Here is a 26,287-nt window from a genome sequence, read left to right on the forward strand (position 1 = left end):
AGAGCGCTCCACAGTTAACCCTCTGGAAAACGGACCTCCCACTGGTGGCCCCCTAGTGGCCGCAGGAGATTGTTGTTTACATCATCCTGTTTGAATCGATTTTAAAATAAAAACCATAATAACAAGATCCTTCACTCTTTTTTTGCAGCAGGAAGCTAAGACCTGTCTCCCGCCTAATCACGTTGTACGAGCGTGATGACGGCACGTGACGTACGGTGCAAAAAACTAGCAGTGACGCCGAAGGATGGCCACAGGAAATCCTTGTTTACATGATCCTGTTTAAATCATTCTAAAATTAACACCATATTAGCAAGAGCATTCATTGTTTTTGCAACAGGAAGTTAAATCCCATTGTTTGCACGTGGCGACATCATTACGCTACGTGATGTACGTTGCAGTTTGAGAGAAAATAGTAGTTTTAAGCATTGTGTATTTTGTAGTTGTGAGTGTTTTTGTAAAACTCTATTTTATTATTGTTATTTTATTGAGCATTTGAAGAAATAACATCACAATAAGCAAAATCACCAATGTCGGCATTGTGGGAATACTGTATTTCTATCGCAGATAAAACGGCCTTTGTACTCACAAAAATGTGCATATATCAAAAACTAAAATATGTACAAAGTTCAAATAAGTCCTAGAGTGTAAAAAAATATTTTGTTCACGTTTCAACATTTAGAAATCTTTGTGATCAATCTTTTTAGTTTTTATTTAGTAAAATCTGAGGAAAAAACATCTGATTTTCATATTTTTATTAATCTATGACATAATTTCAATACTTTTATCAATTAGGATTGTTTATTGACTGACAGACTTTTAGCCTAGTTTGTACAGATATCAGGGATATGAAGCTTTTGAAGATAATCCAAAAAATGACATCACAAGAAGCAAAAACACCATTGACCTGCCTGGTAAAATGCTCATCTGAGACATTTTTACAACTACAGGTGACGTGTAAACTGTTCCTGATGTGTAAAATTGGTGGCGTGCCCCTTTAACCCAGCTCATACACATACATTAAATATATCTCTACATATGACACACTGGTGATATTAACATGAACATGAGTCACATCAGTTATAGACACGTTTCATTATTGAAATGCAAATGTATGCAGAAAAGACCTCCAAATTAAAATCACATCATCACCTTCACTGGAGGAACCTGTGGAGTAAAATTAAAAAATATTATCATGTCCTGCTGAAGTTATCACCCACAGCCCACTATGCTAATGAGGTGATTAATGGAGCTAATTAACATAGTGATGAGCTCATATTTCATATGTCAGACGTTATCACTCCACTGGTAGTTGGTGAGATCCCCTCAGTGTTGATTACACTTCCACATGTAGCTCATCTGGTCTGTGTGGGCGACAGACGGCTGCATGAGGACGAAACGTCCCACAGGTGTATCGTTCGAGGACACCCCCCCGCCTCTTACCTGAGCGGTAACGTTCGTCTCTGGAGCCGGAGGACCGTCGGCGGTGGTAGCGGGACGATGAGGACGGGGTGACCGGGGCTCTCCTCTCCTGGCCCATGGACGGATCCATTCCTGGAACACAGAGGCTCAGATTTAAAAATCTGCTCCTCAGAATAACCTTACAAAACTTTGTCCTTTTGTATATCTGCTTATTTGTGTGTGTTTGTACATTAATCATTGATTTATGACACAGGTTCAGTTGTGTTTTAGTTTTTTTTTTTTTTACTTTTTATATCATATACAGTTGAAAGCACTGATTCATTCTCCTTCTTGGAATTTACTTTAAGTCATTCAGTCAAATCTGAACACACAGACATGACATAAATATTATTATCTACAATTATTATTAGTTTTAGCACAAATAAATGTCCATAATCTGCTTGGAAATTAAAGTTGCTCCTTGTAACCTGGACGGGATCTCGGCACGAGGAGGCCCAGACAAAGGAGAGAAGAACCTTAACTGGCTGCATAAAATAATGCTTAACATACATTTTAAAATAATTAGAAATGCACCACTGATCTAAGATTGTATTTCAGTGTTTATTTATTTATTCAGTTTCTTAACATACACAACATTTGCTGTACTTTTCCTTTAAACACATGACTAACCAATTGCATTAATATGTATTCAATCCTAACTAAATTAAAGAGCATAATCACAATCATGTGGTATTTAAGTCATTTTGTGTGTTTACCAAATATCAAAATGTGTGTGTAGCGAGGGGCACGAAAAATATAGTCTGTCTAGTGTAACCTACAGATTTAATCCGGCCCTGTTTACAACTCCAGATGTTCCATGATATGTTTTCTTGAGTAAAGCTAATTCAGCTGACTTTTAATGGTGCAAAATGTAAAACAGAAGAAAAAGGTGTTGGGTTGAGGATCGGTGCAGTGCAACACTTTGCAAACCTCTGCTCTATGACACAATCAAACCAAACACTGACTCAGAGAGAAACACAGTCATCACAAACCACACGCAGCATGTACACACCCTGTCAGGATAATCAAACTGCAGCTTGAACTGGAAACGACCGCAGTTATTTCACCACAAAGACTCTTTTCAGTGATCTCAAGCAGCTTTACCTGCCAGCACAGCTCCGTTCAACAAAGCCTTGTGATATCTGGTGTGTGTCACTGCTGTATATTTGTATATTTATACTATTTATTGTTGGTGTTGGCACTTTGTTGGTCAATGAGTGTATCTGACTGTGACTGTTGAGATGCTGAGGTTGTTTTTTGTTTTACAATCGCCCGTGACAGGACAATATACAGAGCTAAACTAACTACCTGTTACTTTTTCTAGTTCACTTTTTGCAGCTCGCCACCAAGACCAACAGATAAATACAGACGACAAGGGTACACTTTATAATAACCATCATTGTTAAATGGTAAGTTTATACTTTGTAAATACTGTGTAGTTCATCTATAAACATCTGGATGGCTTTTATAAAGTTAAAACTGATGTTTATAAACCTAAAGTGCTTAATAAAGGGTTTATTAAGCATATTCAAGTGTGAAATAACCTTTATCTAAACTCTGATTGACTTTAAGTTTACTATTTACTAGTGATGGTTATTATAAAGTGTTAGCAAAGACAGAAAAACAGCTATAAGCTAAAATAAATGTGGAATTAATAATAAATATACAACCGTGTTTTTTTTTTACACAGCAACAGAAAATAACTACAAAGATCTAAAGAGAGATTTCTCTTGAATCAAACCGGCCATGTGAGGTCGATATAGACACACACACGTGTATGTCTGCACAAACACAAAGAAAACAACCTCCCCACACACCAATCAATAAGTCTGATGATAACAACCACCCCGATGCTGACAGCTCCGGCCGCTCCAGAGCTGCTGATCTACGAGAATCCATCTCGGCTTCACACTTCCACCCTCGTCTGTCTTCATTAGAGCTCTCAGTGCGGCTCCGAGTATCACCGCTGCTCAGGAGAAAAGCTAAAAGTTGATTAGCCGACCATATAAAGACCGCCAGCCGGCGCGGGAAATAAATGACAGGTCTGGGAAATACCTCGCTTTCCTGTTTCCTCTGGGGAGTCTGGAGTGATGGATCCCCCCCTCCTGACTCGTTCTACTCGCTCTTAAAAATGTTTTCTTTCTCTCTCCTCACTTCTGACTCAATTTCTTTTGTCTGCAGGTAGCTCGTACTTATTTGTCTGTTTGTTCATTTACTCAGTCTCAGAAAAAATGTAGAATTGGTTTACATCTTCCAGGGACACAACTGTTGGACGCATGACCATTTGGTACGGATATCCACGGTGCTATGACCTTCATATCAGACGTGTGACCAAGTAATTTAGTCCAAGTCTCAAGAAAGTGCCAAATAATGTTTTCTAGGGCAAGTCGAGTCGAGTCCTTGGTCAAGTCACTTCAACCCCGACGACACTGTATTCTTTATTAAGAGTAAAGACACAATCTAATACCGTGTCTATTAACGAAATTATGGCTAACTTATCGAACCTCTTCAAAAGGTATGACAGTGAAATAAATGTGTATAATAGTGACTGATATTCAGTGAAATGTAATCAAGAAAATAATCCAAAAAATGATATTACCTCCTCATGACTTTTAGACCAATAGGTTCGCACATGATACAACATCCAATTAGACTTTCAAAATAAAGCTTGATGACCAAACAGTTCACTTATTATGACATATTATGACTTTAAGACTGTTAATAACCTTATTTTACATCAAATGTTGTCAAACTGTCCCGGTTTGGTCAGGTTTAGGTACCAAAACTACTTGGTTAGGTGGTTGGTTTGGTCCGTGGGCCCCACTTCGGGCAGCCCGGGGTTAGAGGTTAGGTTTAGGAAAACATACTTTGGGTTAAAACCACTTCTTTCAGTCCCGCAATTTACAGAAACGCAAGATACATAGCTAGCGGACCTCATGTCATGTAAGTAACTTCAATTATGTCTGTTATGTTTTTTTTATGTATGTTAATCTACTTATGTAAATAAGTAACTTTCATATTTATAACACTTACAGTTAATAGAGGATGCTACCTTATTTTATCTATATTGCTTTTTTATCATTATTGCTTCTGGTCTTTATAATTGTATGACTACAATGACAAATAAAGTGTCTTATATCTTTTTCTAACTTCTTCTTTATACTAATGTACCAGAGGGGCAGTTGAAGAGGTGATGTTGAGGGGAAACTACAGCGTCAGACTTAGAAGTTTGAGGCCACTGACCAGGCTGCTGTATTTGACTCATTTGAAGTGAAAACAGTATTTAAACAGTGAAGCCAGCCAGGCCAAACTAAAAAACTCAACTGAAATATAAAGTGAACAGACGAGTTGTTTGAGTCATCACGTTTCTCATAAATCTTTCACTGGTGCACCTGCACGTCTACCTGCACGAACCCTTCACGTGAGTAAACTTGATTCATACCTGGAAGTATTCGTAATTTGTTTTCAGATTCCTGTGTGTCAGATGGGTGAGGTTTGTAACATACCACTACTGCGACTGCTGGGAATTAAGAGCAGGTAGCTGAGATCCAACAGATGAATCATCTATCTGACAGCATGTTAATCCCCAGTTATACTCCATCCATCTGACACAACCAACACTGACCCATATGTGATGAGACCTCACAGACAGTGAAACCTTAAAGGAAATCAATGCAGGCCTCTCATTCATCCATTTTCTGTCAAACACTGCAGGTAGGAAGACGCTAAAGACCTGATGGATGAACCCTGACACCAACCAACAGCACCTGAAGTAACACAAAACACACACAGACTGCAGGTCCCAGATGTTTTACTACACTTAAAACACTATAGCTTTAGAAAAAAATACAATATTCAACACAAATAAGAAGAAACTTTGACATTTGACATTTGTCAAATGAACAGAATGCTCAAAAAGTTGCATTAGAGAAAAATCCACATATCAATATACAGTAAAATATATACACAAGTGATGGAATGTAACTACATACATTTACGTAGTAAAGTACAACTTTGAGGTACTTGTACTTGATGATGAGTATTCCATTTTCTGCTTCTTCATACTTCCACTCCACTACATGTTGGAGGTAAATATTGCACTTTTTACTCCATTACATTTATGTAACAACTCTAGTCTGTAAGTAGCACATTTTTAAAATGATTTACTTTAAAAAATGCTGAATATCAGGTGGACAGAGGGGAAATCGGTCGACCAATAGTATACAGTATACACATGTAGATATATACTGTATGTATAAGTTACTTTTACTTCTTTTGATACTTAAGTACATTTAATATCCAATACTTTAAGCTGTTTACTCAAGTACTATCCATATGGGTGATTCTGTCACGTGTGCCAAAGTCCGATACAAAGTACGATTTCTTTACTTTTACTCAAGTAGGACTATTGGCTACACAGCACATAAAATAGCACATGCTCACATTCAGCTTATCAAATCTGCATAAAACGTCCATCTCAAGACAGAAAGAGGTTGATAATGTTTTGATTTTACTGATGAAAACAACAAATGTACAGAAGTTTATGCAGGGAAGCAAAAAAGATAAAAATCTGACAGTTAAAAAAATATATCTTCAGGGTTAATATAGTTGTAAGAACATGAAACTCTCCAGAGTCTCAGCTGTTCTCGGTGTATAGTTGAAGGTCTGCAGAGTGTTCCCAGATCAAAGAAAAGCTAACAAAGGCCTGAATTAATCATACGGAGAGTTCACACCACATGGCTCGCAGCCCCTGCTGAATAAGAGATGAACAAGTGTTCTCAGAGGGGAAAATTGCTGCACAGTGTACGAGACGGTCGATCTCATTTGGGCTACCCCAGCAAGATGTAGTTCGACCCTCTCCTGGAGGTTAAAGATTCACCCATCGGTCTCGGGATCACGAACAAACCGTGAATTTGGAAACATTGCATCAGTTGCATTGACAGGTAACTCATAAGACAGTTCAGGCACTGAAGGCTGAGTATAATTTGAATTTTTTTTTGCCAGAGTAAATAAAACAATCAGATTATCCAACGCTCACAAGCTAGCAGGAAATACTTTCACTCAGACTATTTCTGACTTCGGATGTGAGCCGCGATGTTTTTGTGATGATGACATGTGTCGCCTTTGACCGTAAGAAACCAGCCGGTCGCACAGTTTGTTTGCTTTTCTTTTCCTGTCAGGTAAGAATGATGAGTCACAGTTTTAGTGCCAACTCGGTGAGCATCAATTAGCCACCGTGCAGGAACGTCATCAATTCTGAACGCACGCTGTCAATCAAAATCAACCAGAATGTGGCACGAGGAAGTGGCTTTTATACAGCAGAATAGCTGAGGTTCAAAATGTGGGTATGAAAACAGCATGGGAACCGTTCCTTCATTATCATCACAATCCTTGTAAAAGTTGTCACAAAACTTTCCCCCCGTGTGATTGAAGGGGACCTCAGCGGCTCGTCAAAGACTCCCGTCTACCTCAGCTTGCACAACAAAGCAGAAGCTCCATCCGACAGCCAGAGTCCAGCATAGAGAGGCTGAGTGAATGTGGTCTGGACTCTGTGGAGGAGAGTGATGGTTTCAGAGACGCTGTAGAAGGACAGAGTACCTGCACTGTGATCCAGGTACACTCCAACTCTGCAGGACCACATGCCTGGGATGGAGGTTTTCTTGTTGTTGTGTCTGAATTCACAGCTGTTTTGGAAACAATCCAACGCCCAGGAGTTTTCATTGAGTCCAAACACACCTTCTCTGAAGTTCCCTGCTCTGTTGATATTCTTGTATGCGACTGCGATCAAAACTCCTTTCCCGCTCCTCTCCACCTCCCAGTAACAACGACCAGTCAGACTCTCTCTGCTCAGGACCTGCCAGGAGAATGCAAACCTTTCTGGATGATCAGAATATGTCTGTTCTTCCCTCATGAACGCCACCTTTCTGTTCTCCTTAGATAACAACAGATGTGTGTTTGCAGTGTTTTCATCCAGTGTGATTTGGCGTGCGTACTGTAAGAAGTCGGGTCTGGTCGTGGGCTGTGCGAATGGATTTGATGGTAAAAGATCAGTTTCAGTTACCGTCTTTAAGATCTTCGCACATTCTTCACCAATGACCACCTGTAGTTTATCTTTGGCCTCTGTCAGCTCCACCTTAACCTTCTCAAAGTACCGCATGCGGCGGACTCTGACACTTGGTGGGTCTTGAGATTTACTGAGATGTGACAGTGCGGGGTAATTCAGTAGAAAATAAGTGTGATCCTCCGAGCGTGAGAGCTTCTCCAGCTCGGCATCTTTCCTCCTCAGCCCAGCGATCTCCTGCTCCACCTTCTCCCGAACTGTTCTGAACCGAGCCGCTTCGGTTTTCTGCCGAGATTTGATCTTCTCCTTGACATCAGAGACTCCTGACTCAATGATGCGGAGCAGCTCCAAGAAGATCTTCTCAGTGTTCCTCAGTGCGTTTTCGGCAGAGCGATTAACAGAATCTTCCTCCTGCTGAAACAACCTCACGTCTTTCTCTTTCTCCTGGATCCTGTGCTGGATTTTAGTCCGAGTGAATCCGAGCTCTCTCTGCTTCTCGCTCCTTTCTGCGGCAGCTGAGACTTTGTCGTGGCCTTTATGTTCGTCCTTGGAGCAGAGATAGCAGATGCAACGCTGATCGGTACGGCAGAACATCTTCATCGCTTCTTGATGGCGAGAGCAGATGTTCTCCTGGATCTTTGCAGATGCTTCCACCAGCTTGTGTTTCTTCAATGGAGCTACCTCATAGTGAGTTTTGAGGTGCTCTTCGCAGTAAGAAGCAAAACACTGCAGACAGGACTTGACAGCTTTCAGTTTTTTCCCACTGCAGACATCACAGGCCACATCTTCAGGTCCAGCATAGCAGAGGTCAGCAGGAGCAGCTTGAAGTCCAGTGTTCTTCAGCGCCTCCACTACGAACGCTAACATATTATTTTTCATCAGGACAGGCCTCGGCGTGAAGGTCTGTTTGCACTGAGGGCAGCTGTAGATGCCCCCATGATCCTCGTTGTCCAAGTGATCCTTGATGCAGCTCATGCAGTAACTGTGACTACAAGGAACAGTCACCGGATCCTTCAGCAGATCCAGACAGATCAGGCAGCAGAAATGCTGTCGTTCAAGTTGAATCCCTTGTGCCATGTTGCTTTCTGAGGAGAGCAGGTGTCTTATGACTGAAAGATAAGAAATGGCCTGAGTAGTTTAACTCTCTCTCTCAGGGAGGGAGGACTTTGCAGGATGAACTTCATTCCAGAAAGAGGAGTGGCTTCGAGGAGGAAGTTTAGATTCTTGTAAGGTCTGATCATTCAGGTTTGGTGCATTACTGGAATAGTGGGAACAACTTGAATAACACTATTAAACAGAATTTATTAGATAAGTCTAGTGTAAGTGCAAAAAGTAAAAAGAAATAGTTCAAGAACGTGTGTGTGGTGTCTGTATCTGCAGACGAGCCATCAACCCAAAGCATCGGTATTTGACAACCTGGGGATGACTCTCAACCATCAACTATCTCTAAGGGTTGGGTGTAGTTAATGACGCTCTTATCTTGAGAGAGTTATCAAATGAATCTGGTATTCAAGTAGTGCTCAGCTGCATTCTGCCAACCTTACCCTCCCCGGTGCCTCAGGGAATATCATGAAAAACTTTAGCAAACCAACCGGTCTGTGTTCCCAGCAGAGGCTGTCGACTGGGAATATCGTTGTACGGTGGAAGGAACAATTTGAGAAATGCCGAACCCAACCACTTCCAGACACTTACCCTGTATTACCCTGCCTGACACCTGTGGTCACTCTGACAGCATCTGAGATGTTGGTTTCTTTTCTTTTTCAGAGATCCTTTATTGATTTGTTTCGGAAGAGGGTCTACTCGGGACAGATTTCAGAAACTATTTGTTGAATAACTGATTATTCTAACTATTTTTTGTCAAAATCTATTATTATATATTATTTGAACTTCCTCAACCTGTAACCAAAAGCCAGTTCTTGCGGCTTATGGACAGGGTTTCTGAAAAGGTCCTTAAGGGTTTGTTGTTTTTAGTGATTTCAGTCTTGACTCTAGAAACTTAAAATCACTTAATTGTTTATTAACAGTTACATAACTATAAACTCGATATTTTTAAATGATGGTTATTACAAAATGTTACCAAATAAATGTAATTTATTCACAATTACTGTGACTCCAATAATCATAAAAATGCAGAATATTAGATCCGGTAATCAGCGAGGCTATGCACATATAATAATATATAATTCATCTTTAACTTGTACTTTTGATACTTAAGTACATTCAATATCAGATACTCTAAGACTTTTACTCAAGTACTTTTTGCATACGTGACTTTCACTTTTATCAAAGTAATATTTTAAGGAGATCTTTACTTTTACTCATGTATGACTTCCAAGATGCATCCATGTTCTTCTAGTCTGTGACTTTAATCTGTATGTTACCTCACCTACTAATGAACTAATCAATAATTGCAATAAGTGAAAACTATTTTTACTGTAGTTTTATTTATCTGACCGACACTGATATAACGGCATGTCGGATATCTTGATATCAAAGTCCTCTTTGAGTAAACTGAGCCTAATCTATAATGTGAAACCGTGTAAATCTGGATTGATGAGGAGAATCCATTTCTTTGAACAGTTTAAATGCTTTAATCAGACGATATCAGCCTGACTGTGTACGAGCAGCGCGGATTAACAGGCCTCAGAGCTGAAATACATCACAGGGAAGAATCTGTGTCACTGGTGTGTGTGTGAGTATGTGAAAGGGAGTATTGTGTTGTTAGGTGTGTGTGTGTGTGTGTGTGTGTGAGTATGTGAAAGGGAGTATTGTGTTGTTAGGTGTGTGTGTGTGTGTGTGTGTGTGTGTGTGTGTGTGTGTGTGTGTGTGTGTGTGTGTGTGTGTGTGCAGAGGAGTGTGTGTCATCCAGCCCCCCATAGCGAACTAGGGACGACCCCCCACTGGGCCTGGATGTGAATACCACACATTTTCTCCTTCCCACACCCCTCATTCCTTCCCATAATGCACTTCCTGACATACCCCCACCCTACACACACACACACACACACACACACACAGTGTATTCCAGTAATAGCTTTGGCAGTGCCAGTGTGTCTCCAGTGACGCTCCAGTCCCATCCTCAGCAGTCAGTCTGATGCAAAATGGACTTTTAGATCCTTTGTGGTCGAACTCAACAACATCCATCTGCGGTTTATTACAAAAACAAACCCGACTGGTGATGATTTATTAAATGTGCAGAGATCAGAATCAACACATACGCTAGATGGAGGAAAATAAAACCCTGACAGTGCATATTGGGAATCTATCAGACGAAAACATCTAAATAAATAAATGGGCAACAGCCTGCAGTGAAGACAAGTAAGTCCCTGCTTCATAAAAACTATTCTCTCTGTGTGAAACAAACACATAAATCTACTAAATGTTCTTTGTTTTGGCCTTTTAGCAAAGTGTACAAAGTGTCTTTTCACCGTGTCCCGTTCACTGGTTAAACATCCTTCACACGAACACAAAGTAGACGGAGAGAGTGAGCACACAAGGTATCAGTTTCTATGAAAGATCGCTTTTTGGCTCGTTCGTCTGCAATCGTTCACGCAGAGCTACAACATCTTTGCATTTTATTCTAATGTATTAAATATGAATAAGGATTGAATCAAATGTGCCTTCAGATCAATTCAGGTGTTATTCCTGCTCAAAACTCAGATTTTAACATCCCAGATTAACTTGTTTCACAGTCCGATTGTTGACAGGTTCGCTGAGAAGCTGTACGTCAAAAAGGTCGTCACACCCTCCTGTTCATCCCATCTCGAATGTTATGACAGTAATTATGCTGTGTAGTGCAAAGCTGTCGCCCTGGAGTCCAGATGGGCTTTTTACTTATTCACTAGCTAATGCACAGAATGTATGCTAACTAGCTTCTGACAGGAATTTAGCATAACACCGCAGGATGACAACCCTTCATAAAATTATCATTTTTATAACACTTTGAACTCTCACAACCAACAGCGATGAAGCCTTCGTACCACTTATATTACATTATAGCTTTCCACTTTTTAATACATTTGAAAGTAATGACATAGCGAGACAGTATTTGACATTAACTGTACCAGCAGCAGGTGAGCAACAGCTTCTGCTGAGGTACGGCAACACCACTTGGACAAACCACACACAGGGAATAATTAAAGGATCTTGTTGGGAAAATAAGCCATATTTATGTGGCTGATATCTTAAGCTTAAATGATGATTGATATTGCTTTCGGCTTGATTGCATCAAAGGGGACTGTTGGGCCTTGGAGGAGGTATACTCTCTACTGAGTGTCAGTCTAGTTTATATGTTGTTTATTAGCAACTTTGTCACATTTTCTGTTGCCTTGGCAGATTTTTAAGGAAATTTCTTCTTATTTTTACTTTTAATGCTTAATATTTATAAAAGCTGCTCTGATAACACAACGCATTGCATCATATTTATTCAAAGCGCTGAATGAAAAGTCAGTTTTACCTGGTGCTTGCGGGAAGAAGGCTCCGATCAGCTTGGATCGCTTCTTCTCATAGCCCTTCTGTGTGATGTCACCTGCCAGAGAAAAGAGAGAGAGAAGAGACATTAACTTTCTGTATTCTTCTTTATACCTTTATTTATTTAATACTAAAGCCTGCAAAGTCACAGTTTAGACTAAAGCGTGTCCTTCATCATTAATGCATGTTGTCGTTTTTCAACCCCCACAGAACTTTTGTGCAAAGTTTATCTAAAAGTTTGTGTTTGTTATCTGCAGATGAAACAGCTCCCAGCTGAATTAAGCGAAACAAACAACAGAGAAACAATCAGGCAGCACCACAAAAAGCTGCAAGCGAAGCCATCAAAAAAAACAAACCACAAAGCAGTCAGAGAGAACACTGTTTGACTTATCGTATTATGCTTAGTCATTTTCTCCACTCAACCAGGAGCAGATGCTGCAGTGTGGGTGCATGTGCATAAATTTGAAACTCAAAGTACTGCAGATGCACTAAATTCACCTTTCATGGTACAACGAGCCACCTCAGAACCTGCTGACTTGATCTCAGTGAGCCTCCCTACAGTGTAATCAGCAGATTTGCTCGCAGCACAAAGCACATCTGAATCCAATAGATCTTTTATAACAACTGTTGCTGTTGTGTTTTACCAGGCGGGAGGAGTTTATCACATTCACAGAGAAAAGTTTTTGGAAAAATCACTGAAGAGTAAATAAATATCAGCTGGGTGCTCGTGTTCGATGGACAGAGTCTGAATTCATTTAACCCCACCGAGCGTTCACCGAAGCAAAAAATACACAACGAGATGTCACTGACAAATACTTTATGAGTGAAATAAGGCAACATCTTAAGAGGAGAGTAGAGAGGAGCATCATGGGAACTGGAGTTCAGGAGACATTCTTTGATGGCAAATCAAAACCAGGACCGTTGAGTGTGAAAGCAAGGCAGAGGAGAGAGAGGTGGGAGAGGGGTTACGTGGGTAATGTAGTTTGTAACGTGTCTCTCAGGCTGGTAATGGCAGGTGGGTGAAAGTAGAGACACTATAAACATGGGTGTATTAGAGGGAGATGCTGAGACAGTCAGGAGGTAAACTGAGGAGGAAAGTGAGATGGACAGAAAGAAAAGAGGAGGAAGATGGTGAGGAAAAGACAACAAAAGGAGGAAGAGTCAACAAGTGTAAGAGGAAGAAAAGAAGATAAACGAGGGTGATATGACGACACAACCTGATACGTGTCCATCATATGGGATGCTATTTGTCTGAATCTGAATGTTTTGCTTATTCTTTTGGCTAACTGTGGTTTTTTTTCTTGTTGTTTTGTGTATCATCATGGATTATAACTGCGTCACAGTGTCTGGATATTGTTTAATGACGGATTTAAACACTCTCAAAAGTGATAAACATTGTTCTTTCCTCAGACAGTCTCCCACTGAAGCCTAAATAAGTTTTCTGCAGACCACGACGGATGAGCTGTGGCAGTATATCTGTGACTGGAGGATGACTAAGTTAGAAGAATTTAAAAATGCAGAGGAAATCAGAGTGTAGAGCGTCGCCTGACTCACGCAGTGAAACAGACCTGAGTGACGCTAAATCTGCAGCGGATTTGTCGAACACGGAGAAAGCTGTCCGTGCGGCTGACTTGACAAATCCTTCTTAAACACACATACATGTGACTAACTGGCTCGGATCAAGAAACCCACTGTGGGCACGGACGTCACTGGTGACGATGGCAGCGCTCTGTGTGTGTGTGTGTGTGTGTGTGTGTGTGTGTGTGTGTGTGTGTGTGTGTGTGTGTGTGTGTGTGTGCGTTTCTGGTAGCGTGAAGGCAAAGCACATGGCAATAATTAGCATCTCTGGTAGGGGAGCTAAGTTCCCTGCAGAGAGAGAAAGAAACTGGCAAAATGAGTCAGTTTGAAAGAGAAATAGAGACACTGAGGGAGACACAAGGCAGGTCTGACCTTGTCTTTAACTTTTTAAAGTGACATTCACACACACACACACACACACACACACACAGCTAGCAGCCATCTTCTTGACTTAATTGGGATTTTATCAGCGAGTCAAAGTGAAAATGAACGTGTCAGTCAGCGAGCTCGTCTGTTGGATACTGTAACAGCTCTCTGTTAGTAATCTCTGTCCAATCAGACAGCGAGACAGGCAGTCAGTCAGTCTGTCAGTCAAACAGTCAGGCAGTGAGACAGGCAGTCAGTCAGTCTTTCAGTCAAACAGTCAGTCAGTGAGACAGGCAAGATTTTACTTTTCTGAATTCTACCTTTATTCTCGGCGCTGTGATGTTCTTGTTACTGACAACAGGTCCTCTACATAAAGCGACAACACACATTATTTGTGGTGAAAGTTTGTGATCTGACAGCCTTATAGCTTTGATCAAAGTGTGCAGTTTGCAGGATTTAGTGGCTTCTAGCTGTGAGGTTGCAGACTGAAACCAACTGAACACCCCTCGTCTCAGCGTCTCCAACGGTGGCGACGAATAACCGAAATGAGCCAGTGTTTGTTAATGAAGGCTCTCAGCCATCCAGGTCACGGTAATTCTGAGTTCGACTGTCGAAGGCGACTGGATGTGTTTCCTCTCATCCAAGAGGCTTCTTCAGTTCAGATCACACACACACACACACACACACACACACACACTGCTGTGTCTTTAGCAAAAGACTAAGACGAGTCTTCAGGCTTCAAACTCCCCAAGTTAAGGTTTTGGACAGTCTGACCCAGACGGGAGATAAAAACGTATAATTTAAAATACTGTTGGAAACATGAGCTACAAGAGGAAAACATTTCAGACAAACTGTCCTGAGCTGAACACAATCAATCACTCCGACAGACAACAGTAACAGAATATAAGATAAGAGGCAGCAGTAAAATCAAATCTAAATTATTATGAATGCGTAAAAGCAAATGAATGACCCTGCAGAGTTCAGACTGATTCATCTGCAGCTACAGTCCTGCCTTCATCTCAGAGTAAAGTTCATCATATAGTTCTGATGCAGCGGCCTGAACTCGCTCTAACCTTCCTATGAATTATTGACAATCACACATATAGTACACACACTGCAGCCTGCAGCCCTCTGTGACTCCCTGCATCGGCGTCAAGCTCGTCTGCTCTTAACCCCTCGACCTCAAACAAACACTGTGGCCACACACACACAGATAAATCTCACACTGCGTCTGCGGGTGCTGCTGAAGTCACTATAGCAACTGATGATGTCATGACTTCCAGATTATGTAATAACTCGACCGTCACGCTGAGAAAGGATGTGAGCAACCGACACTGAACTCAGTTTTTATGTTAGATTTTACAGTTCAGGAAATATCAATTTCGTTATATGGCCATAAGTATGTAGACGCTCCTACTTTTGGTCTCTCCTCACGTCGCTCGGCACTTGAACACACCGCAAAGGATACAGGACAATGGGCTGTAATGGTCCTTCAAAAGGGAAACCAGAAGACGACACCACTCCTGCTCATATAACCACTTCAGATCGAGATCGATGTCTGATAAAAAAGTTGTCGACATCACCAGTGAAGAGGCAGAGGAAAAAAAATAAGGAGCAACCACATGAAATGGAGTGAAATCATTGATACCACAGCAACAGTTTCTATTCTCGGGCAGTGATTGACTGAGCTGAACGACCAATCAGACAGATTTCTAACACCACGCGCTCCTTCATCGTTTCATCTAGTGCAGCATGTCAGGGGCCTCAATTCCTGTCGAATCAAATATTAAACAAGAGCATACAATGATATTTCAGACAATTTATTGTGCTTCCGTTTCGTGTCAACAGTTTGTTTGTCCTCAAGGACAAAGCCAGCTATAAAAGAAATGTTTTTTCCCAGTTTGGTGTGGAAGAATTTGACCCTCAACCCCGTCCAACACCTCTGGGATGAACTGTGAGCCAGATCTCATCAGTGCTGAACCTCACTGATGCTCTTGTGGCTGAATGGGAGCAAATCCCTGCAGCCAGACTGAAACTGGAAAAGAGCTGAGGCTGTACTGGCAGCAGATTAATTCCCATGGTTTTTGAATAATAATTTTTTTAAAAAGTTCAGGTTGTCCATATACTTTTGGCCACAAAATGCACAAATATGCAGCCTCAGAGTGCAACTGTGCTCTGCTACAATCACCTCCCACAGAGACAGAGAGACTCAGAGAGGCAGTTTGTACTGAAACAGCAGGGCTGAGCCTCCATGACCATATACAGTAAGAGAGAGAGAGAGAGAGAGGGAGAGAGAGAGAGGGAGAGAGAGAGAGAGAGAGAGGGGGGGGGAGAGAGAGGGAGAGAGAGAGAGGGAGAGAGAGAGAGAAATATGAAGACAAGTGTGAGTCCGATAAAGCGAGAGAAAGAAAGACAGAGCAGGGGAAAGAGTGACATTGATAAAAAAAGAAGTAGAGAGAGAGAGAGAGAGGAGTGTTTGCATCTGTCCAGCACCTAAAAAGGAAACAGAGTTGATTTTATTGTTTCCACACTGCAACAGCAGAGATAGAGAGACACAGAGAGAGAGCGAGAGAGAGAGAGAGAGAGAGAGAGAGAGGGACAGAGAGAGAGAGGACAATGACATGAAAAAAAAACAGAGCAGTGGAGAAGAAACTGCAGCAGAAAGAGAAACGATGGTGACAAAGAAGAGAGAGAAGATTTTAGTCATGTGACTCTGTCTGTCTGTCTGTCTGTCTGTCTGTCTGTCTGTCTGCCTGTCTGTCTGTCTGCCTGCCTGCCTGCCTGCCTGCCTGTTGGTCTGTATATGTCTCTATAACAGATGCAGGGATATGAGATTATAGAAGGAAAACTAAAGACAGAATAACAACAACAGCGCTGTGCATGTAAGGCAAATAAAAATGCAATCAAAGCTCAAGGCTGAGCTCCAATACTTGTACTATCATCTGCCAGAAGAAGATTATGTCCCGATACATAGCAGCTCAAAGGTTAGCATTGCTCTTTCTGGCTTTTCTGACCCACAATCCTCTGCAGGGCGGAAGAAACGTCACATCCGCTGAGCTGCCGAGAGACACCTGACAGACGACAGTAGTATGTCCCAATTATATGCAGTCTGTGTGCAACAGTATGCACTTCTACAGGGCAGATGCATGAACTAAAAGGAAAAGGATGAAGTATTGTGACGTGCTGCTCATGTCAGCTAATTTGTACATCACACACTGAGGCTGACGGGAGTGACATCAGCTTTTGCAGGTATTAAGTCATAAACCAAGTTGTTGGGACATTTTTTGACCTGATGATGGCACTAAAGGAAAACTTAGAGATGCTTCCCCAAAATAACATGAATGTCAACAAAATCCACCCAACAACAAAAACATTATTAACATGAACTTAATGATATAGTTCATGGCCACATGTGAAAACGGATGCATACGCCAAACTAAAGTAAAGCCCTTGACCAAAAGTACAGCCAGTTTAAAAGTGTAAAGTCCAGAGAACAAAAGAAAATATTTTAATTTTAGCAAAATGAAAAGCTGAAAGCATCAGCATTCAACGAGTTGGAAATGAGACACAAAAACTCAACTATCGTACTAACAGGAGCTTCAACAGTTTAATGGTTTGTCTCTACGTTTATGCCGATTGAGCTTCAGTTACTGAATCGCCAAAACTTTTGACCTTTAGGTGAAATTTACCGAAATAAAACATCTTTAAGTGGTTGTTAAAAACTCACTGAAATCATTTTCATTTAATCTGGGGTTCTACGGTTTTCCATTAAATGCTATCATTAGCAAAAGTACAGGCTCTGATCAGTGACATCATCTGCTAACTGAGAGAATGGAGAGAGGAAGTCAGACACACAGAGCTTTGCATCCATAAACACACATACAAATACACATTTACACAAAGCTGAGCCGAGAGGAAACGCCCAAGGACTCCCCCGGGTATGAGGGCAACGACACACACACACGCACACACACACACACACTGGAGCGACTGTGTGAGGCAGCAGGTGTTTGCAGTAACAACATGCTGAGTCAGGACTGAAACTCACCTCCACACAGGTAGGAAGGAGCTCACATACAGGCACATCAAGCCTGTTTGTCACCATACATTCAAACTTTGCATTACATGGTTTTAAATTTCACCGCGCTCAGGTGAAAACACAGGTCTACTGGTGGTGTTTGTCACGGTTTCATGTTCCCAGAGAAAACGGTCAGAAAAAAGTCAAAAATGGACGCTCGTCAAGCTGAAAAATGTTCCTCTCTTGACATTTGGAGTTACGACATTTTCCCCGAACAGCAGAACTACGAGAGCTTTCTGGCCTCTTTTTGTCCTCCTTGATGTGAAGCAGTCTTCCTTGTCCTATTAAACGTTTCCAACTGTTGAAGCAAACAGGAAAAAAGGGAAAAGAAAACCACAAATGCTAACGCTAACACCAACTCCCATCTGAGCGCTAAATGGCTCGAAAAGCAGCGTACGACTTGTCAAAAGTGTTAAAATAACACATTTCCTCCTCCGGTTGTCATAAAAATTTGAGAGAGGAGCATGTAACTGTTTTTTCTTCACGACTCATACCAATTATAAACGTATGTAAGTTGGATTTCAGGACGCAGTTTGAATGATTTACGGCCGTCTGCTCGCACCCTCTGGAAAAACAGAGCTAACAGTGGCGGCTTCAGCTCCAGTTAAACCATCACACACACACACACACACACACACACACACAGTAAGAAGGACTGGATGGAAACTCCCCATCACAGTTTGTGTTCAACCACATGAGACGAGCGAGGAAATGAATTTGTGTGAAACGTGCGACTTCATTAGTGGAGTCAGTTCATTAAAGTGCAGACTGATTGAGTCGAGTTCATCAGACTGAGACGTGTCAGGAGATAATTCACAGCATTAAACTGTTATTTCACTGATACTCTGAAAGATACTGAACTTCAAGCATCAACAATACTACAACTGCTGTACCTGTTACTCATGCTGTAGTATTACCACAACTACAGCTGCTCTACTACTTTTTGTATGTATCCTACTACTACTATTAATGCTACTGCTGTTGCTATTATCACTGATACCATTCTTTAAATTTCTGAATAATAAATATGACATTTACAGCCCGACTGCTGGCCTATTACAAATATATTGTTATTGGCGTATCTGCTGTCTGATATACGGCGATTATAGGGCAGAAAAAGATGTTTGAGGTGATTTACAGTCCTGTAATTCTCAGTGAAGTTTATGGTTTCACTACACTGATTTCATTTTAGACAATAAAGTTTATTGTTAAACAGTAAAATAAAAATGTGTCTATATCGGCCGATGTATCAATAAAGGATTTCTTCACCCTTCGATATCTTTATCAGCCCCGAAAATCCATCTGGACTTTAATTACATTATTGGATTATCGATGCGTTAATGTGTCTGCACCAGATTAGTGTTGTAAAGTTAATGTAGTGATGTTTGCCTCTGAAATAATGGAGTGAAAATACAAAGTAACACAGTAACATGTACCTCAGTACTGAACTACATTAATGTATCTTCCACCACTGACTGATACGGCTTTTACCGCCATCACTGATGCGACTACTGCTGATACTAATGACACTAACAATGCAGCTACACTGTTATTACTGCTGCTTCAACTCAAGTTTATATCTGCAGTGTCTAACACCTTCTTTAACAGATGCCTCCAATAAAGAACAGAAGCAACAGACATAAAGAAAAAATGAACACAGGCGAGTCATTCAAGTCATCACGTGTCAACTCAAGTCGAGCCACACGTCTTTAACTTCAAGTCTCCAAAGCTCCCAAAGTTTACTTACAACAGTGAATGTATGTCAGCGAAGTACAACTCCATGACAGGTTTGTGTTTTTGAGTCTGCAGGTTGAACACAACATGTGCTTTTCATATCAAATCATATCTTTCAGCAAAGTCAAAAAAAAGGCTCTAAAACAGCTGTTTACACATCTGTTTCATCAACCGTTTACAATCCATCATCTCTCCAGTTTATGTTTGGTTAGCATGCAGCTAACTCATAGGTGTGACACGGCATGAAGCTGCAGGTCACGTGGTCGTGATGGGAAAGACTCGTGTTTAAGACTTGAGTGTCATCTTGAAGGTTGTATGATGACAGAGTTGAATCTGTGAGGATTAAAATACTGTGACAAAATAACAACATATCTATCAAATTTGGGCTTAAATCATGCATTCATGGTCATTTGTTTTCTCTGCATTACTAAATACCTAGCAGGATGTAACAGAGCCATAAATTCTACTTGAACATTGGCGTTAACGCTGTATTCAAGTCCGAAACTAATCATCACACAATCTCTGACATGAGATGAATGAATGAACAAACTCCGTGCCAGATCACCGGTTCACTGACAACAAAAAGATGTTAGAGAAATGGATGTGGAGTGGCTGTAAAGCTCATCGTGGTGTTCAAATATAGAATATAATGGAGTCTCTGAGGGGAGCACCTGTTCCTCACCTCCATGTGGGCCTTTATTTTGTTATACAGTACATACAATACACTCTTTGTTTCTACTGAAGCAGCTGGAAATCACATTAAGTGCAAAGTGTATCATGTAACCCACTTTACTTGGATATAATGGCCACAGAAAACAGGATCAGCAGAATTCGTCTCAAGCACAACACGACTCATCACATCATCGACATCATCATGTAACAGTGTTCACACAGAGAAAGACAAGCTGCAGGTAGCACACACAACGTCTCACTGCTCCTGCCACTACTGCCAGTGATAGTACTGATAGTGTGTCATGGTACCAGTGAATTCTGCAGTGCTGCTGGAACATCTAGCTGCCAAACTAAATGCTAACTTTCACGTGTCGCACCAAACTTCATTTAAAAGTTGTGGAATTTAAGGAAACTCAAAAGTCACACTCCGGTCCTTCGGTTCCATCAATGAAAAACACAAACAAGGTGAAGCCAAAGAACAATGAAACATTTCTCCAATCATGCTCATTAGATCCAGAAATCACACACACACACACACACGCACACACACACACACACAGACAGACCTGGAAAGACAGCAGCGTCCTTCTACTCACCGAGCATAATGCTAACAGGCAGCAGGAATAAACCACACAGCAGCCTCCGGCTTCATGCCCCGCTCCGTCCTCGTCTGTGGTCCTCCCCACAGCTCAGTGTGTGAAAACACTGGTTGCTTATCCCCCCATTGGCAGCTCTCACACACACTCACATGCAACCACACACACCCACACATACACACACACTCTCTCAATTAACACACACACAAAAAGACAAGCAGCTTATTAGTTTGGAAGAGGAGCGGGTCAACCTCCTCTGCGCAGACAAAAGGCTGAAGGTGTCTGCTGACATTTAGCTACTGATGCTGCCTTTGTTGTGGAGACACACACTTAGACACACACACCCACCCACAGGCACACACACACACACACACTTTGCAGCAGCGGATTGGCCGGCAATTACTGCACCATTTATTTGCCTTTTTCAGAGTAGGGAGGAACTACTTTTCACCCTGTTCAGTGTGTGTGTGTGTGTGTGTGTGTGTGTGTGTGTGTGTGTGTGTGTGTGTGTGTGTGTGAATATAAACAACACGTCCCCCTTGTCTCCCCTCAGTTGGTACGGTCCGACCTGCCTGCCCAAACCTGCTGCAGGTCGACATCAGCAAAACAAACAAATCGGTTTGTTTGTCGGCCGACTTCACAGGGAGGTGACAGAGAGGACACACACACACACACACACACACACACACACACACACACACCCCTCCGGGAACACCCATCTTAGCGGTTACTATGGTGATAACTGCCAACAAAAGGGGGGCAACTTGGATGAAATTAATATCGTGGTGATTATCTGAGTGTTTATTTTCATTCATATTTACTGAGACTGCTCTATAAACGTGTCTTCTCAGGCAGTCGAGACCTCCTCTGTGACAGACTGTGTAGTTATTAGCTTAATAATGACACGATATGAAAACTTTGTCACTATATGATTATCTGGAGAGACAAACAATAATCACTCTACAGACAGCGAAGGAGGACACAGCTCCTGCAAACATGAGACTTTTCCACTTTGTTTACGTTCAGATTTGCCTCATTTGAAGCTGTTTTTCAACTTCAACCGACTGAGACGACTAAAGATGAGTTTTACAGACTGTGTGGCGCAGAGATGTTTGCATTTCATTTGACTGCAAATTAACTTTTCAACAGTCAGCAGCTGAACCTCATGACCTCATGTACAGACTCACAGTGACTCTCCACAGACTGGGTCACAGATACAGAAAATAAAAAAACATCGATTTCATCTTTGTTAACTATTTTAATCAAGTTTTTTTATTGCTACTTTCATCTATATTCTGCACGACGCAGCTCAGGGAGATGCTTTGCCTTTTCGTTGTTTTGCACCATGACAATAAAGACTTGAATCTTGAATTATTGTAAAAAAGAACGAGCAGCAACTCATCAGCAAAAGTATTTCCTGTCCGATTACACGATAAATCGTTAGAAAACTCGATTACTAAAATAAATGATAGCTGCAGCCCTCGTAATATCGATGCAGTTACCCTTTAACAAACAACAGACATGAAATAAACTACAATTACGACTACAACTGGCTGCAAAACATTGTGTTCATTCTTTATGTCTTCTGCAGCCTCTGCAAAAATGCATTTCAGTCTACATCCATTTAATTTTTACGTGTAATGTTTTGAACACCTCGATCTTTCACGTGACTCTTAAGTTCCCGGTTTGTTGCATTAAACAGAAGAAGAAGAACTTGAGAAATGAGCCCCACCAACAGAAACTTCATCAAAAGAAAACCCAACACATCTGCTTGGCAGCTGATGTCTGTGAAGTGCAGAGCAGACACCGCAGTCAACAACACCGAGCACCAAAATGTCACCAGGATCAAAAACTTCTCACTTTAACAGCTCTTGTAGATCAGTGACCACAGCCTTCTCACAACACACTCAAATACTTCTTGCATGCCTCTTTAAATTCCTCTCCACCCCGGGGGGATCCCTGTTGAGCTAATGACGATTATTTCCTGATGGTCAAACATGACAGAATTTTCCCACGATTGAAAATAGAAAACCTGAGACCATCACATCTAATTACCCAGGTATCACACACACACACACACACACACATGGATCTGACACTCTGTCAACTAACAATGTGACTGGATTACAACCATAATATAACAAGAAAACATCATCCTGCAGTCAAACAAATCTTCAGAGTGATTTCATTTCCTGCAGTTTGAAGTAAAAACAGGGGCTGAGGTTCGGTCGTCTCTTTTGGTCCCGGGAGGACGTTTTCTCACAACGCTGAGCTTCAACGACCTGACCTACATGTCCGAGGAAAGTCCCGCGTCTCGCTGGTTCGTCTTGTGATTCTGAGTGGACCGTCTCTTTGGGTCACAGGGTCAGTTGTTCCCAGCAGATCACCCGGGCTGAGTGTCATGTGTTTGTTACAGTAGAATTAAAAAGCACATTTCTGCTGCTCTTTGATGAGGCTTCTCACAGGCGGGGAGTTACATGAAAGGATGTTTTAATGACTCTGGTTGATCACAGGAATTTCAATGGATATTTTATAACATCATCACGCTGCTGTAATATAATCGGTTCATCGTGGAGAATCAATAAAATCAACTTAAAAGTACATCAGAGGCTGATAAAAGAATGTTTTTGCAGCTGTTTGATCAGTGAGACTATTCAACGAAAACACATCAGAAAATCTGCAGTTACTGCAGAACCTTTTGTAGCCAGAGCAGGTTTTTCTCACAGTCGACGATGGGAGTAACGTCACATTTTCATGGTGTCACAAAGTCACTGTTCGTATCCCGTCTCCTCATCGTTAGTGTCTTGAAACCCGTAACAACTGGTGCAACCACAGACAGGTATGGAGTTCACTAGCCAGTTCAATTTTGGATCAGGTTGGCGAAATACACAGATTTAACGAAACTCTGACACTATGGCCCAATCCCATAGAGTGGTGTAGCGATGACGTATTTTTGTAGGCTAACCCGGACGTTAGCATCGCCCTGGTTCCCTCGACACAAAGTCTATGGGATCGTTTTGACTGAAAATAATCTCTGTGTCAAACACAAGTTTATGATACTTGCATGTTTTGCTCAGCAAGATAATCTGAGCAGAGATTTGCTCCCAAAATAGAAGAAGAAGACACACCGCAGACCGACTGTAATCAAGTCTCCATTTATAGTTTGTAAGTATTATTTTACTCTCAAGTCAGTATTCTTCATGCACAATAGATTTTGGAGGTTTATATCATCGTGTGTGTGTGTGTGTGTGTGTGTGTGTGTGTGTGTGTGTGTGTGTGTGTGTGTGTGTGTGTGTGTGTGTGTGTGTGTGTGTGTGTGTGTGTGTGTGTGTGTGTGTGTGAGACAGTCCGGATCTTGCCGCCAGCAGAAATTTGCCTACAGAAGAGATTCCTAAAATAGAACAAGATAACCTTTGATACTCAATACTGCTGCGGTCCCACTGAGCCAACACACACACACACACACACACACACACACACACACACACACACACACACACACACACACATTTGCACCTGTGCTACAGGTATTCTTGTCAGTCAGTCAGATGATATTTACCTTGAGGGCTGACACGGTGACGGTTGAACCTCTGACAAACACATAAATCACACAAACAAACTCACTCTCTTTTACAACGGCCCCCCTCGTGACTGTCTGTCTGCAGATACCAAAACAGCACAACGACACGCTAACTCTTCACTGACCTCCAACCTTGGAAAACTGTAGGTCAAGTGAGTACTATACCGTAAATGCCTCATTAGGGATCTAAAAATTGTAGTTTCTGGTTTAGTCTCTGAGGAGAAGAAGCAGAAATGTAAAGTATTTTTAGATGATGACAATAATCAGCTGCTCTTTGATTGTAGCGTCGACGCTCTGCTGTGTTGTATTGTCTTAAAACACACCCACAATAAATTCAAAACCACAGCGATCCTGAGTAACCACCGCCACCCTTTGATCAAGTATTACTGTCACAGGAGCTGGTGCAAGACGACAGGTAAGATAAGAAAAACAAAAGGAAGATACTGATGATAAAAAAAGTGATGAACTGGGGCCAACACTTCATGCAACCGTTTAAATCTCAAGTCATTTTAGTCCAGGACTCAAATCAACATGGGACGGTGCCGAGAGGGAGAAAGACCCCCAGTTCACCCTCTATTTAACCCATCATGGAGTCACACTCTGTCAGCTCCTAATGAGCCGTATGTACATGGTGCTCTTAGGTCTACTGAGAGACTTAGAGGGAGGAACAGAAGGAAGAAAAATTTAGCAGAAGTTATGATGGATCGCTCACGAATTTGGTTATGACATTTATTAACATTCATATACAGCCCCTGCAGTAAGTCCTTCTTGTCAGAGCTACAAGTGTGAGGTGCTCTAACAAATACAAAGGCCTGACTTCTTGAATATTTAACGTTTCGACGCTCTGAACTGCAATGAAATGCAAAGTGCAAACAGAAATCTCAAGGTAACGAACGCACTGACACCTGCGATCAGCCCAGCTTTTACAGACAGAAAAATGCAGAGTCATGCTGCAGCAAATAAATCCAGCACCTTCTACACAGCATCCGATATTTGGGAATAGTGTTAAATATCGATGCTGACTATCTGAAACAGTGCAGTATCGATACTCTGGTACTAGCTGTGTTTTTTTACCACTGTAGTGCCCACATCGTCCCACCTCCTCCAGAAGTAAATACACTGAGAGGCTGTTGTGCTTAACACACAGTACACAAGCTTTAATATATTTATCTTTTAGTGCAGTCCAACTGTTTGTTATCATAAATATGACTTCAGCGGTAGTTACACATGTAAACGTGCAAGTGTTGTGTCCACATTCATAAACTAGTGATAACTGCTTTGTAACACGCTGTAATATTGTTAAATTTAGAGTTTTGAACTGCTTTTGTTTGTTCACTGCGATTCTTTATCGGTCAGCCAACTTTCTCTAACCCAGAGGCTGGCAGGGATCCAGTTTCTCATACGTTTGCTTCAGCAGGCCAGATATTGGCAGGAAAAAGTTGGCAGTAAAGGTAAAATCAGGGCTTGTCCAGATAAAAGCTGATCTCTTTTCTCCCTCCAACCTGCCTGCTGTCCTTTCCCCTTTCCTTTAGTCTAAACGATGACAAATAATCCCCAAATCCATCCTCGGCCATCTGCACTGAGGAAAAAAACCCACTTGAAAGCTCTTTAGGCGAAAAAAAGATTAAAGACATAACCCAATACGAGCTGGCATGTGAGAAAGTATGCGCCCCCGTCGCAGTAAAGATCCGATA

General features: G+C 41.6%; 2 protein-coding genes across 2 annotated transcripts in view; both read right to left on the reverse strand.

Moving 5' to 3' along the window:
* Window positions 1-26,287, reverse strand: part of LOC141016250 (disco-interacting protein 2 homolog C-like) — a 189,237-nt gene that overhangs the window by 72,131 nt on the left and 90,819 nt on the right. The window contains exons 2-3 of the mRNA XM_073490508.1: window positions 11,976-12,047; window positions 1,441-1,551 (exon numbers count right to left, since the gene is read on the reverse strand). Coding sequence (XP_073346609.1) covers window positions 1,441-1,551; window positions 11,976-12,047 — 183 coding nt within the window. The remainder of the gene's footprint in view (window positions 1-1,440; window positions 1,552-11,975; window positions 12,048-26,287) is intronic.
* On the reverse strand, window positions 6,923-8,596 carry LOC141016416 (tripartite motif-containing protein 16-like). Its single transcript, XM_073490775.1, has one exon. It carries the CDS (start codon window positions 8,594-8,596, stop codon window positions 6,923-6,925), a length of 1,674 nt encoding a protein of 557 aa, XP_073346876.1.

This window comes from Pagrus major, chromosome 21 (assembly GCF_040436345.1).
Source record: "Pagrus major chromosome 21, Pma_NU_1.0".
Classification (NCBI taxonomy): Eukaryota; Metazoa; Chordata; class Actinopteri; order Spariformes; family Sparidae; genus Pagrus; species Pagrus major.

Coding starts and splice junctions, on each gene's coding strand:
- LOC141016416 (XM_073490775.1), bottom strand. CDS start 8,596: ATGGCACAAGGGATTCAACTTGAACGACAGCATTTCTGCTGCCTGATC.